A 15,026-nucleotide genomic window follows, 5' to 3' on the forward strand; every position below is an offset into this window, starting at 1 on the left:
GATACTCATGTCAAAAATAGTATAGCATGTGTTCTTCAAGACTTTGTTAGTGCCATTGGATAACAATTTGATTTGCTGGTTTTATGGGACTCCGAAATCTGGTTTATGCACAACCGAATAGACATTTTTTCCAAGTTTGGTATCCAATTACTCCAAAATGATACAGTAAAATCACTTGATACTCATGTCAAAAATAGTATAGCATGTGTTCTTCAAGACTTTGTTAGTGCCATTGGATAACAATTTGATTTGCTGGTTTTCTATGACTCTGAAATGTGGTTTATGCACAACCAAATAGACATTTTTTCCAAGTTTGGTATCCAATTATTTCAAAATGATACAGTAAAATCACTTGATACTCATGTCAATAATAGTATAGAATGTGTTCTTCAAGACTTTGTTAGTGTCATTGGATAACAATTTGATTTGCTGGTTTTATAGGACTCTGAAATGTGGTTTATGCACAACCGAATAGACATTTTTTCCAAGTTTGGTATCCAATTACTCCAAAATGATACAGTTAAATCACTTGATACTCATGTCAAAAATAGTATAGCATGTGTTCTTCAAGACTTTGTTAGTGCCATTGGATAACAATTTGATTTGCTGGTTTAATGGGACTCCGAAATCTGGTTTATGCACAACCAAATAGACATTTTTCCAAGTTTGGTATCCAATTATTTCAAAATGATACAGTAAAATCACTTGATACTCATGTCAGTAATAGTATAGAATGTGTTCTTCAAGACTTTGTCAGTGCCATTGGATAACAATTTGATTTGCTGGTTTTATAGGACTCTGAAATCAGGTTTTTGCACAATCGAATAAAATTTTTTCCTAAGTTTGGTATCCAATTACTCCAAAATGGTACAGTAATGTCACTTGATACTCATGTCAATAATAGTATAGAATGTGTTCTTCAAGACTTTGTTAGTGCCATTGGATAACAATTTGATTTGCTGGTTTTATAGGACTCTGAAATGTGGTTTATGCACAACCGAATATACATTTTTCCAAGTTTGGTATCCAATTAATCCAAAATGATACAGTAATATCACTTGTTACTCATGTCATTAATAGAATGGAATGTTTTCTTCAAGACTTTCTTGGTTTCATTGGATAACAATTTGATTTGAAGGTTTTATAGGACACCGAAATCTGGTTTATGCACAACCGAATATACATTTTTCCTAAGTTTGGTATTCATTTACTCCAAAATGATACTGTACAATCAGTATACATGCATGACATTAATAGTATGGAAGGTATTATTTAAGGATTTCAGGTTCTGATTTAAGAAGAATTAGATTTTTTTGGTTTTATAGCACTCCAAAATCCCTTTTATACAAAACCGAATAGATAGTTTTGGTATTCAATTACTCAAAAATGATACAGTAATATCACTTCAAACATATATCTGGGATACATGAGAATAAGATCTTTAAGAATTTAGGGCTGTGATTTTATAACAATTTGATTTGCTTATTTAATAACACTCCAAACCTTTTCAAAGCGTTACACTGTTCTACAGATAAGAAGTGGTCTTTCTGGTGTATATTTGTGGATTAGACCTCGTTAAATCATGTTTATTTAGGTGTAAAACTCGTTTCTGTTCCATTTTAAGTCTCTGCACGAGAAGCGCCAGTCTCCGCTCCTCCGGGTGCGCTGTGCACGCTGCTACAGTAAAACACGGTTTAGACGCGCACTCCAGTTTTCGGTGTGGATAGCGCGACCGAGCGTTTTCTAAGTGCAGATGGCGTGACCGCGGTGTTTTATCTGTTATATTAAACCTCACAGCAGCCCGAGCACGAGGGTTCCAGGAGATCGCCTCGCTCTCTCTCGATCACCGGCATGTTATAAGCGCTGGTCGTGAGATTAACTGACTACAGTTACAGACACTGCAGTCAGGCCCCAGTGCGCTGTCTGTCACACAGCGGGTGCAAACCGTTTTCCCTAGTGTATATTTAAAGATACAACACGAACAACTACAGACACGCGGGATTTATTTACCTGTTTCACCAGTCTGACCAGCCCAGTAATACCTCAGCAGTGCGTGGGTACAGCACCAGTGTGTAAAACCGCCCGAATTACATCACTTTAATTATTTCTGCATAATTTCCGCACATATGAATACTCAAGGAAAAAGGCCTTAGATTATATAAATGTTTTCTACTGAATAACGGAGAATGCATTACATGTACAGTCTATTGGACATACACTATGGATCAACATCCCCAATCAAAGTGTTTTAAAAGTGGGATATTTAGTTTAGCAGCAGATTTGTTTACAGTGGTAGTGTTAGGAACCAGAAAACACATTCACAAGACAAATATGTGTTGTATATATAGTAAGCTAAGCTGTGCCCTTTGTGTACATATACAGTCAGGTACAAACTTGTTTATAAAAAGGCATAATCTTTTAAATTAATTAATTAACAAAAAAAAAAAAAACATTTGACCAAGATTTGTTTTTAATAAATATATTTTTGTCTTTTTTACAAATATTTACAAAACTATAATAAAAAAACATTGATCACTAAACATTTATAAATTCTAGCAGACATACCAATGAAACACAATATCTTTTGGTATAACTTATTTGGTGATCTTTTCACTTATTCTGCCAAAAGTCCCTTTTTTGCCATTTTACAATGACTATATATGATTGACAAATACTTATCCTTAGTACCCTTTTCTTTCACAGCTATGCTAAAACAACAGTATGTTGTTTTGTTTAGTTATGCTGAAAATTGCATGAACGTTCCTGGAAACGATGCTGTCTAGAAGGCAGCAGATGTCGCTCACTGAAGATCTCACTGTACTTTTCTGCATTAATGCTGCCATTGCAAAAGTGTAAAGGGCTATTGCAAAGGGTGCTGACACAACTCCATAACATAACAGACCCTGGCTTTTGGACTGTTGATAAAAGTCTGAAGGGTCATTTCTGGTCAGAAGCACATGGCATCTATTTATTGTAGGAAAAATCTAAAATCCCGATTTCTCTGACCACCATATAAGTTTTAATTGTGTGATCGTCTGTCCCAGATGTCTGTCCAGAGAAGTTTTGTCTCAACGTTTTGTAATGTGTTTGCAGGCCTGATATTTCCAAACTATGCCAATGTTTATTGATTTGGAACTGTGCATGTTAGCAAATGATTTACGTAATAATGTTTAAAAGTTAATTGGAAATTCCTTTTAAAGTGTCTGTATCGATCATGAGATTGATTAGTTGTCATTGAGCAGAGAGAGCCCTGTCCGCACCACTGAAGCAGCTCTATACAACCTAGAACATTATCCATACACATCTGCCTCACATGTGATTGAATGCATGATGCAGAGCAAAACCACTGCAATCAATGTTAGTGCACCACATTTACTGCCTAAACCTAAGCTGCTATGTGACACTATGTAAACACGCATGAAGAGGATGTAATTACAAAACACAAATTTAAACACTGATAACGCAGTCATTCAGTTGCATAGATAATATAACCTTCTTAGATAAGCACTGCCAATAGAATAAGTACTGTAAATGAAATAAGAGAAATATTTTTTGTTTGTAAAAACATAATAAATATATTCCTCTAAATAATTGTAGTTACAAGTGAATTCCTGTACACTTTATTATGTTTTACAGAAAGAGTTTACACTCTCCAAGAGTTAGAATTTTTGCATTTGTCATTGTTTGTCTAAAATTGAAAAAAAAAGACACATTTCTTTCAGACATTAAACATTAATAGGTTTTTGTTTAATTCGTTTTTTTTTAAACCAAAATAAAAAGGTTGTTACTGATCAACCCAGAAGCAACAATAATTCAGCAGCGCGTAGGCACAGCACCAGTTTCAGCAAGTGTGTAAACTGGCCAGAATTACATCACTTTAATTATTTCTGCATATTTTGTATAGTCAACACAGATCAGGTAGAGGACATGACCAGACAGATAAAAGTCATAGTAAATTACATAGTCTAAATGTTTTACATTAAAAAAAAAATAAAATACAAAATCACAAATGTATGATTGAATAGATAAGGGAATGTATAATTTATCTCATTAAATAAATGGAAGAAAATTGAAAATGGGGATAGTGCCCAGTTTTTAAAAATAGTAATGTATCATATCAGCATCAGCAGAAACGTGAATTTCAAAAATAAGCATTTGCCCACAAATGTCATGTTGCAATCATTAAACAAGTATTAAAACATATTTTACATATTAACAATGTAAAATCCAAATAATTTCCTTCAGATATTTGGGAATCAAAGTTAATAATACAGAGGTTTAGTGATGTCTGATTGATTTTCGACTGATGATTAGGCATTCTAGAGCTTAACTGCTCCACAGCCCAGTGATGTGTGGATTTGAACCCCCTGGTGACCCTAGACTCATGTATGGCTGCTCCAGAGCACCCTGTTTATTTTAATTAATTTATTTTTCTTTTGTTGAATTTTTCTCTATACAAAAAAGTATAGGATTTTCTGTTTAATATCCATTTCTCTTTCTAATTGTTGGGACAAAAAGACGTATGTTGTTCTTTGTTTATCTTCTGCAGTGTGTGCTACCTAATTTCTCCTTTGTTAACACTGGCTGCTCCTGCTCTCTCTGAATAGATTACATAAGACAGGCCTCAGCTCATACATGCCTATGATTTTTAGCACCGCAACAAACTGCTGTACTAAAGCGCTGCTTGTCATAAATATAAACGAGGTGCCATATAGCTGTGTAGTAAACGTGCTGGCTGCTGGCCTGAGGGCGGTCCTGTCCAGGAGGCCTGCATCATGGATGAGACTGGAATTTACTGGATTTTGCAGTCCCTGGAGCGGCAGACATTTACTGTATGATTACCTCTGTCAGGGTACATAGTGCATTAAGATGGTGGGGCACTGGTGCTCATGGCCGATGACTCATAAACTGTCTTTAGTAGCTCAGATTACGCTAATTTCAGGGCTTGATCACAGAAGCTTAGGAAAATCAAACAGACACGATACTGTGGCTCAATTCCTTGGTTTGATCTGTGGAAACCTCATGACCACAGACAAACAGGTTCCCGGCTGCAGGTGCTTGGAGCGGGACTGTAATAAAATGGTCTCTTTTGTGTTTGGAGCTTTTATCTTCTGCATATAAATTACATTTGAGGAACCTCAGCTCACTATCTCTGTGCTATCTGTCCATTTCTGCGCTTATCTTACTCACCATGGTGGTGGTTTATTGATCTGGCCATGTGCCTTTTAATTGAGCTGCACTGATTTCACTCATCACTTTCTATTGACCAGATGATCATGTGAAGAAAAAAAATCAATTGCAGCACTGTAGTATGAGCCATAAGCCTGCACATATAAATTTTTACAACTCCATAAAAAGATTATAGAAGAATTACAAGTGTATTTGTTTTACATGGAGCACACTGGAGGTGGCAAGTAAAATTCCACTGAGATTAAATACACTTAGGTCTTTTGTAAGTTTACTCCACCTGCTGTTAATGTGCTGTTGTGCCTCCTGCAGGAACAAAGTGCCTCCCCTTTCTTATGGCCCAGCACTAACAGAATGCAATAATAACCTGGCAACGCTCCATTGCTACATTTCCTGTAGAGGTGGTGGCCAGGGTAAAGACAGGCCACTTACACTCAAACACTGAAGTTCATCTCTTATAACTGCAGATGTTTTGTAATGCTTCACATACTAGTAAGCTGTATATTAGAAGTAACCAATTTTTCTCCGGTTGTTGCAGACTATGATTTTTTTACATTAAGCTGTTTTAGGAGACTGTCTGTCAGAAAACATTTTGTATTTCTTGCAATATTTGTTAGATCCTGAAAACTTAGAAAACTTAAGCTAGGATGTGGAGCTAGGATGTATTCTCAGTAAGACTGCAAAGACTCCTTCTACATCACGTGATCACAGTGAGTAAAGTTATTCATAAACATTTTAAAATGAACGCCACAGGATATCACCAGTTCAAATCCTGTTTATGTAGCTTGCCATCGTCTACCGTAGCCCTGAGAGAGCACAATGGGTCTTGCTCTCTCTGGGGGACATGTTTTTTTAGTCTCTTGCTCTTTTCCCTCATCACTCCGAAAAGTGATTTCTCTCAGCACAAGGTGTCTGTATCGGAACCGAGTCCCTGCGCTTTCCTCCGAGCGTGCTGTGATGCTACTCTGCAATGCTGCATCAGCAGCAGTTTGAAAAACGCCAGTGGCTGACCTCACATGTATCAGAGGAGGCATGTGCTAGTCTTCACCCTCCTGGTGTGTTTGAGCATCACTGGTGATAGAGGGAGTCCTAATGAGTGAGTTGAGTAATTGGCCGTTTATATTGGAAAAACAATGGGATAAAAAATGTAAATAAAATTATATATATAAAAAAACCCAGAAAGCTCCAGTGTCTTTCTTTTAACTCATTTTTGCACAGTTGTGAGTTCCCCCTCCTGTTTAATTATGTTTGTTTTAGCACAGTGAACTGTGTGTAACTCAGCGATGAAAAGGATACATAAGTTGCGTCCTTCATTTCTGAGCTGTATACACAGCTAACGTTGTGTGTCAGCAGCTGGCTTTACAATATTGCACTGTTTACAATAGAAAGACAGAAGCAGGAAAGGTTTAACCCAAAAGAAATTTAAGGAGTGACAGTGGAGTAGACTGTAGCCTCCATAGCTTCCCCTGCTAGGCTGGCGTGCTCACACTAGCCTTTTAGAGTTTTGTTCGTCTGTTTTAGAGGCTGCTAAAGAAAAACCCGTCAATTTAAAAATACCTGTCTACATGTGGACCGGGCCTAAACTGTAGTTGGAAGTTGGAAGCCTGCATGTATTTGTTTGTATGCATTTTATAATGTCTATTATAGTTTTGAGCAAACATCTTTTAATCTATATTTGATTTACACAGGACAGTTTACAAATATAAGTATTCACATATGTATATTCAAGATTTGTTTGTTCATGCTGAGGTTATATGAGAGGTGTTTTAGCTTGCTCTGCATTTTGAAAAAGACACAGTACGTAGGTGGTCCCAAATAACATGTATAAGTCATTAAAGCCTAAGAATTAAAAGCAAATCTTGTTTATGTTCAAATTAAAATGAATTACTGCTTTTGGTGCATACACCCATACAAACATAATAGGTAAACCTCTGAAAAACTTTAATATACAACCAAATTGGCACCTTTAAAAAGAAAAAATATATATAAATGCATATAAGCTAAATGCTACACTAATATTGGCCTTGTTATTACAAAAGAAAAAAGTTTACTACAGTTTCATTGTGTCTGTAAACATTTTAAAACACATCCAGATCGTTTTTATCCAGGTTTTTCATCTGTGGTAATAAATCCCAAACTTTAATACATCCAGCCCCATATGTTATGTTATTTTTATATGAGATTAATCATTTTTAAAGCGCGTGAAACGAATGTTGGACCTAGTAAAAGTAAAAAACCTACTGAGTGAAACAACTGTGAGCCGTTATGAAGGCAGCACCAAGTCACGTGGATTGGAATTTAATGAAATGCACTCTGTCTCACAAGACCAGTACATTCCATTTCTGCCTTTCTGGTGAGCAGTAATAATTATGACCTGATAAGTCTGTTTTCTGTGAACAGCTTTGTAAGCTAACTGGGCAGCACATTGCTTGAGTTGTATTGAAATTGGCAGCTAAGTACTACTAGATACTACTACTATGCTCACTACCAGTTTTCACCACTTTAGTGCTTTATGCTTATGCTTTATGCTTTATGCTTTAGTGCACTTTATGCTTTAGTAAATATAGACAAATCTAAGTATTCTAATTTAGCTATCATTAAATACACCATAACAATTAAGCGTAAAAGTTGAGAACTGGTGGCTGTTGAACTAAAGATGTTACTATAATAGACATTTAGTCCAGGCTGTTCTCATTGTTGTTCATCTCCCTCCTCCAGCTGTAGCAGTTGGTCGTCCTCCGTTAGGAACGCCTTGTTCCTGCCCCTTTAAATGTCCAGAAGGAAAAGCTGACCCTCCACACTGCACAGCTCTCTCCTGAAGAATTCTGAAGGTAGGCACGACTGTTTATCTACAGCCTTTTGCCAACACCTTTTAAGAATCTTTCTCCCTTTCTGTCTCAATCTCTCTCTCACTGAATGTCTTTCATACAGGACAAGGCTTATCAGCTTTCTAACTTGTAGCTAATTTGTTTTTGGTTACATTAAAATGATGAAAGAGCTTTTAGTATGTACATTAAAATAGGCTGAAGCACAATATAGTAGAAATCACAGTCTAATTGAATATTTATATTATGTAGGACTAAAGTGATTTTCTGTTTTTGTATTTAGATATTTTGTACTTGTATTTTTATTTACATAGCAACAGTGAACCTGAGTAATGGTTATCTAGGCATTTGGCTGCTTAGTTCTTTATTAATCCTTGTTCATTTTTTTTCTCTTCTGGACTAACTGGGCTGTTGGCGGTCATTGCGTCGAGTGTTAAAAGCTGCAGTCCCAAAATATAATATAGGGCAGAATTATATTAAGGCTTCAGCCACATTTGCAGAATACCAAGCTAACAGTAACCTTTGGATTGAACTGTCTAAATTTGTTACAAAATTAAATTAAAATTGATCTGAAGTAGATTATTCACAGCAGTTTACTGTTTAATCCTTTACAGAGGTACTTGTGAGGAATCCATGGATGTCCATTCACTAGCACTTGGCTAGCTTTTTGTGGCCTCACCTGGTGCCTCCCCCTTTATCTGCACAACATCATGGGGGACATAGTCCAGATGCACTTCACGACGGTGGACTATGTGATCTTTGCCCTGCTGCTGGTGGCCTCCACAGGCATAGGTCTGTTTTACGCCTTCTCGGGGGGGCGTCAGAAGACCACGCAAGAGTTCCTGCTGGCTGACCGTAGCATGAGCTGCCTCCCCGTGTCCCTCTCCTTGCTGGCCACCTTCCAGTCAGCTGTGGCCATACTGGGTGCCCCATCCGAAATCTACACTCATGGCACGCAGTACTGGTTCCTGGGCTGTTCGTACTTTCTGGGTCTGCTCATCCCTGCACACATCTTCATACCTGTTTTCTATCGTCTGCGGCTTTCCAGCGCCTACCAGGTATCTTACTTGCTAGAATGAATGCCTAGAAATTTAATTTGAAAAATGTACACCATGCGCCATACCCTCACTACTCACTTGATATATGGCCAATGACCGTAAGAAAACACTTAAGCCTTGTTTACACATGCACTTTGATTTAGAAAGAAATAATGAAATACTAATGTAACAGGTAGGTGTAAGTGAAAATTAAAGTAAAGGTGACCTCACACAACTCTACAGTTTCTGGTCTTATCTGAATAGCAAAAATAATATATCACTGTGTAAATCACACCACAAATTGCTGGTAAAGGAAATATGGTTTTATGTGTAAAAGACTTTTCTTTAAGCTTGCCTGGGCTCAGAGAGACTCAAAACGTGCTAAGAATACCCGCATAACAGCGTAAGCATCTCTCTTCAAATACAGCTCTGAAAAAAAAGAGACCACTTAAAAATGATGAGTTTCTTTGATTTTACCAAATTAAAAACCTCTGGGATATAATCAAGAGGAAGATGGATGATCACAAGCCATCAAACCAAGATGAACTGCTTGATTTTTCCACCACGAGTGGCATAAAGTTTCCAAAAGCAGTGTGTAAAACTGATGGAGGAGAACATGCCAAGATGCATGAAAACTGTGATTTAAAAATCAGGGTTATTTCACCAAATATTGATCTCTGAACAGTGCAGAAATAATAAGTGCATGTTTGACACTTAAGTTTCAGCTTTTTTGTAGCAATTGCATATATAAGAACACAGACAATCCCATTTTCATATTTTAGTTATTTGAAACCACATAATATTGATTTAATTTGAATTAAAATGTTAATTGGTATATTTAGTAATATTTGATATTTTGAGTGTAATTTTTATGGCCAGTTTTTTTCTTATATTTATAGATGATTATTAGATTTCCACAAATTACCTGTTTTATAAAAAAATCTATAGTGATTTCATTTGCTATTGACATTATTTTAAACAAAAGACATTGTAAAAATATTATTTAAAATATATACCCAATTAGATTTTAAAAAGCTGCTTCTGAGACCACTGAAACCCCTGCCTTTCTACCTCACACAACTGTCCAGTTTAACGTAATAGAGTTGGTGGAACTGAACTGGGAGTATTAATAATAATCACTAGGAGCATTTTATGTGCCTTGACATTCTACCAGGCTCTCAGAGTTAAAAAAAAAAAAGTCAAAGGTAAAGGTCAAAGAAAGTAGGGTCTGGTGGAGGACAGCTGTCTAAATGTTGACCCTATCATTAGGAGAGCTCAGGTTGTATACTCTGAACTACAGCTATCTATCTGCATCATGGATAAATAGTTTTACCCACTTACACTTCACATATTTGCTTATGGGAGTGTTTTGCTGGTATTTTGGGATAGTTTGTATTTCAGTGACATTGTAAAAGTACAATAGCAAAATTACATGTATACTAAATATATAGGGAACTATATGGTGAATACGTTATTGGTTCATTCATAAATTTGTTTTGTTTTTATGCTAAAGGCAGTTGCAAGATGAGCAGGCTATATGTATTTAAAATGCAACCCTACTTCACCTAATGGAAATTTTGAACGAGAATCTTTGGAGAAAGAGTTGCATTCTCACACACATGATTTTCATGGTCATACTATGTGGGTGAAAGGTTAAGAATGTTGCATGGTAACTATCAGTCAAAGTCTAATCTTGTTTTTATCCTCCCCTTTGTCTTTTTTCAGTATCTGGAGCTTCGCTTTAATAAAACTGTGAGAATATGTGGCACTGTGACCTTCATCTTTCAGATGGTGAGTAGTTTGGTCTGAGTGACCCTGGAATCGGCATTGATAATACTTTGTAATCTAAACCTTTTGCGTAAAGTTCAAACCGGGATGACTTTGGAAGCTCAGGTTCTAAAGCAATATTTTTCTTTTCTCAGATTTGTTGTGGTCTGTGCAAACCTTATAATAACAAAGCAAATATATGTTTTTATCTCCATGGTTCACATCGGAAAGGGCAATATTTGGTTCAGTGTTGTAGTACTTAAGTTACTGTTTGTGTAATCTTTATCACTTGGCTGTTTTCCTTGGGAGAAACTGATCATTTTTTTATTTTTGTTACATTTGTATCCCTGTAGGTGATTTACATGGGAGTGGTCCTTTATGCCCCTGCTCTTGCACTGAATGCAGGTAAGTAAGGCTCTGTATAAATTACTTATACATGTGTATATATATTTATTGTGAGATTTTTTTATTCATTATTAGCAGTTTTCCATTAGCTGAAGCTTTCTTTTAACGCAATATGTGTTTATCTGTCAGTGCATGTGTCTAGTGGATATTGAAATCTAGTGCACAACACAGCTCAGCAGCAAAGTGAGAATGAATGCACAGTGTTCCTCTACCAATGGACAATACTTACTCAGGTTGCTCACATATATTGCAGTAACTGGCTTTGACCTGTGGGGGGCGGTCCTGGCAATGGGACTTGTTTGCACTGTTTACACAACGCTGGTAAGTCTGACCCATCTGTCTCTGTCAAAATACATAAATCAATTAACAAGCATGTGTTTCCTACGGTGGCCGAGAAAGCCCAGCGCAGTGCAAATTGAAAAGCGCTGCAAAAGCACAAAACACACCCATCAAAATTACAACACAGGCGCAGCAAATAGAAAAACACGCTGCAAATAGAACCACAACACAACGGAAGTGAGTCACAACACAACGGAATTTTCCCGGGGGACCTTAAAAGATGCTGTACCAGCTGTATACAAAGGACAATAAGTGGCAAACAAGCTTCTGAAAAGTAAGTTATGTTTATTACCTGTGATTACCACGGTTGTGTGCATATTATTAAAAGTTCTGCTTCACAAAACGCCTTGTTTGCCACTTATTGTCCTTTGTACACATAGTGAAGTCCGAGACGTTACTGAAGACGCAGCTTAGCTGGTACAGTATCTTTTAAGGTCCCCCGGGAAAATTCCGTTGTGTTGTGACTCACTTCCGTTGTGTTGTGGTTCTATTTGCAGCGCGTTTTTCTAGTTGCAGCGCGTTTTTCTATTTGCTGCGCCTGTGTTGTAATTTTGATGGATGTGTTTTGTGCTTTTGCAGCGCTTTTCAATTTGCACTGCGTTGGGCTTTCTCGGCCACCGTAGTTTCCTATTTACAGTGGCAACATATGATTTGAGTTGGTTGTTGATGTTTTCGGGAGCTTTCCTTCAGTTTCTTGTTCGTATTTTGGCTCAGCTGTCCTTTCGCATGACTGCATATTTATCTTGTGCCAGGGTGGTCTGAAAGCCGTGATCTGGACGGACGTGTTTCAGACGATTGTGATGTTTGCGGGGCAGCTGGCGGTAATTGTGGTGGGTACCCACCAAGCTGGGGGCATAGGTGAGGTGTGGAGGAGGGCGCAGAACGGGAGCCGCATCTCTGGTCTGGAGTGAGTAGAATCCTGTTACAGTAGATGTAGTTGTATTTTGGACCAGTGAATATCATTTTCATGCTCTGTGTCTCAATGAATATATATATCAATAAACTGTATATAAGAATGAAAGAAACCCTTGATTTGCAAACTGATTTTTATGAAATGTTATTCTAATGATAGATTTACTTCAGGGGTAAATTCTGAGACTGCAGTAATAACTATAATAAAAGTGCGAGAAGCTAAAATATTCAAATTGTGTTTTTTTTTTGTCTTTTTAATAAAAAAATAAATAAATAAATAATGAACATGTATCTCAATACTGTGCATGCACCATGCCCATAACTATATTTTATAAACATTGTGTGTACATAATATATAATATATATATTAAACACCAGCTTTCTCTCTCTTGGTCACTCTCTTTCTGTCTTTTTTCATCTCTAACTGTCTGTTTGGCTGTACAGACTGAACCCTGATCCTCTGGAGAGACACACATTCTGGACCCTGGGTGTAGGTGGAATCTTCCTCATGCTGGCTCTGTATGGAGTGAACCAGGCTCAGGTCCAGAGATACCTCAGCTCTCGCACTGAGAGAGAAGCTATCATGTAAGTCACCTCAAGCTTTATTAGCCTTGGATTTAAATGAATGAGTATACAGAACCAGTCAAATGTTTGAACACAGCTGTTTGAAGTCATGTTGGTGAAACTTCTAGACTAAATCTTGCTTAAAGGCTATCCAGCCTTATTTCTTTACATAAGCTCAGAATATTGTATGATTTTTATGTTTATGTTCATCAATTCAACTTTATTTATTTTATTTAGTCAGAAAAAATGTGAAAACCATTAGTTCTTTGTTGCACTGTAATTCCAGTACATCCAGTAGATATTGAAAAAAAAGTGTTTCATAGAAAATATTTGTATGAATATTCAGTATTCATTTCTTATAATGTCCAACGCTTACATATCCCCATGCTAGGTCCTGCTACGTGGTTTTTCCATGCCAACAGATTGTTCTGGCTTTGGGCTGTCTGATGGGTCTGGTCATGTACGCTCGCTATGGGGAGGACAGCCCTCTGGACAAGGGCTATGTCCAGAGCAATGACCAGGTATGAGTCACATTGACCTTATACTGGTGGTTTAGATCATTACACCATGGAGTTGTGTTTTAAAAATTGTATTCTTAAGGTTTCCAGACTTCTCTTAACTCTGCTTCTCTACTCATGGGGCTGTAGATGGTGTTGTACTTTGTGATGGACGTGCTAAGAGATCTCCCTGGTTTACCTGGCCTGTTTGTTGCTTGCCTGTTCAGTGGAGCACTCAGGTAATTACTGAGGACCTCAATGTTGGGTTCAGAACTGATGATAAAGTGCTGAAATCCAGCATTTTTTCCTGTGCTGCACTGAATTCTCTGCTTTGTCTTCATTGTTGCTGAAGCACAATCTCATCTGCCTTCAACTCCCTGGCGACGGTTACCCTGGAGGACCTGATCAAGCCCCATTTTCCCACCATGACAGAGGCTCGAGCAACCCTGCTGTCCAAAGGCCTCGGTGAGCAGTGCCCTCCCCCTCCTGTGCTCCTGAAAGCAGTGTCCAGGAATCACAGAACAGAACATCTGTATTTGATATACTGTGAAATCCAGCTGTGAATGTCTGTTTGTGTTTGTCTCAGCTCTCGGCTATGGGCTGGTGTGTCTGGCTATGGCTTACATCGCTTCCCTGATGGGCTCTGTGCTGCAGGTATGAATCAAAGTCCTGTTTAATTACTGCACTTAAATACCCTGCATTGACATAATGAGACTCTCTGTGTGTTTTAAAGTGTGTATTTAATTAATCTCAAAACTCATTTGAACTCAAAAATGAATTTTGGAAAACACAATGTGAAGAGAGACCTGCTCACTCTGTGATTCTCTCTTCTTCTGTTTGTATGTCTTTCTTGCTCGCTTTCTTTCTGTGTCTCACTCTAACTTCCTCATGCTCTCATTATATTGCTGTGTGTCTGTTTCTTTTTATGCTGCTTTTCTTTCTACCTTCTATCTTTCACGCTCAAATACACTGACCGTTTCCTTTTCACTGGACCCCTCAGGCAGCACTCAGTATTTTTGGAATGGTTGGTGGTCCTCTTCTCGGCATCTTCTGCCTGGGCATGTTCTTCCCCTGCGCCAACTCCATTGTAAGTGAGATTCTGCACTGAGAATAAAGAGATTTGACCCAAGGGCTCCATGCCATTTGTGTGTGTGTGTGTGTGTGCATGCTCATGTGTGTAAAAATGTTGCTGTAATGTCCTATAAAGTATTCCAACTGTGGCGGTGTGTCTGTGATTTCAGGGTGCATTGACTGGCTTGGTGGCAGGGCTGGTCATGGCTTTCTGGGTCGGAATTGGCAGCTTCGTTGCTCGTATGCAAACATCTGGCCTGCCTATGCCTGACACTACTGACTTCCCTGATATGGGCAACACAACAGCTGTAGTGATGACAACACTCATGACTTCCATGTCTCCTAAAGCCAGGTATATCTGCAGTAACAGCTGCATTTAAAACCAAAGCCAGCTAATTACTCATCTCACATGAGCATATCCA

At 37.8% G+C, this 15,026-nt stretch overlaps 1 protein-coding gene across 1 annotated transcript in view; it reads left to right on the forward strand.

Moving 5' to 3' along the window:
• slc5a6a (solute carrier family 5 member 6a) overlaps nucleotides 1–15,026 on the forward strand; it is a 32,124-nt gene that overhangs the window by 9,993 nt on the left and 7,105 nt on the right. Inside the window, exons 2-14 of the mRNA XM_007245443.4 lie at nucleotides 7,906–8,018; nucleotides 8,627–9,070; nucleotides 10,775–10,840; nucleotides 11,170–11,221; nucleotides 11,475–11,542; nucleotides 12,313–12,467; nucleotides 12,917–13,057; nucleotides 13,428–13,557; nucleotides 13,684–13,772; nucleotides 13,886–13,998; nucleotides 14,120–14,187; nucleotides 14,534–14,620; nucleotides 14,775–14,956. Of these exons, the coding sequence (XP_007245505.3) occupies nucleotides 8,723–9,070; nucleotides 10,775–10,840; nucleotides 11,170–11,221; nucleotides 11,475–11,542; nucleotides 12,313–12,467; nucleotides 12,917–13,057; nucleotides 13,428–13,557; nucleotides 13,684–13,772; nucleotides 13,886–13,998; nucleotides 14,120–14,187; nucleotides 14,534–14,620; nucleotides 14,775–14,956 (1,499 nt within the window). The 5' untranslated portion in view covers nucleotides 7,906–8,018; nucleotides 8,627–8,722. The remainder of the gene's footprint in view (nucleotides 1–7,905; nucleotides 8,019–8,626; nucleotides 9,071–10,774; nucleotides 10,841–11,169; nucleotides 11,222–11,474; nucleotides 11,543–12,312; nucleotides 12,468–12,916; nucleotides 13,058–13,427; nucleotides 13,558–13,683; nucleotides 13,773–13,885; nucleotides 13,999–14,119; nucleotides 14,188–14,533; nucleotides 14,621–14,774; nucleotides 14,957–15,026) is intronic.

This window comes from Astyanax mexicanus, chromosome 1, assembly GCF_023375975.1.
Source record: "Astyanax mexicanus isolate ESR-SI-001 chromosome 1, AstMex3_surface, whole genome shotgun sequence".
NCBI classification, from domain to species: domain Eukaryota; kingdom Metazoa; phylum Chordata; class Actinopteri; order Characiformes; family Acestrorhamphidae; genus Astyanax; species Astyanax mexicanus.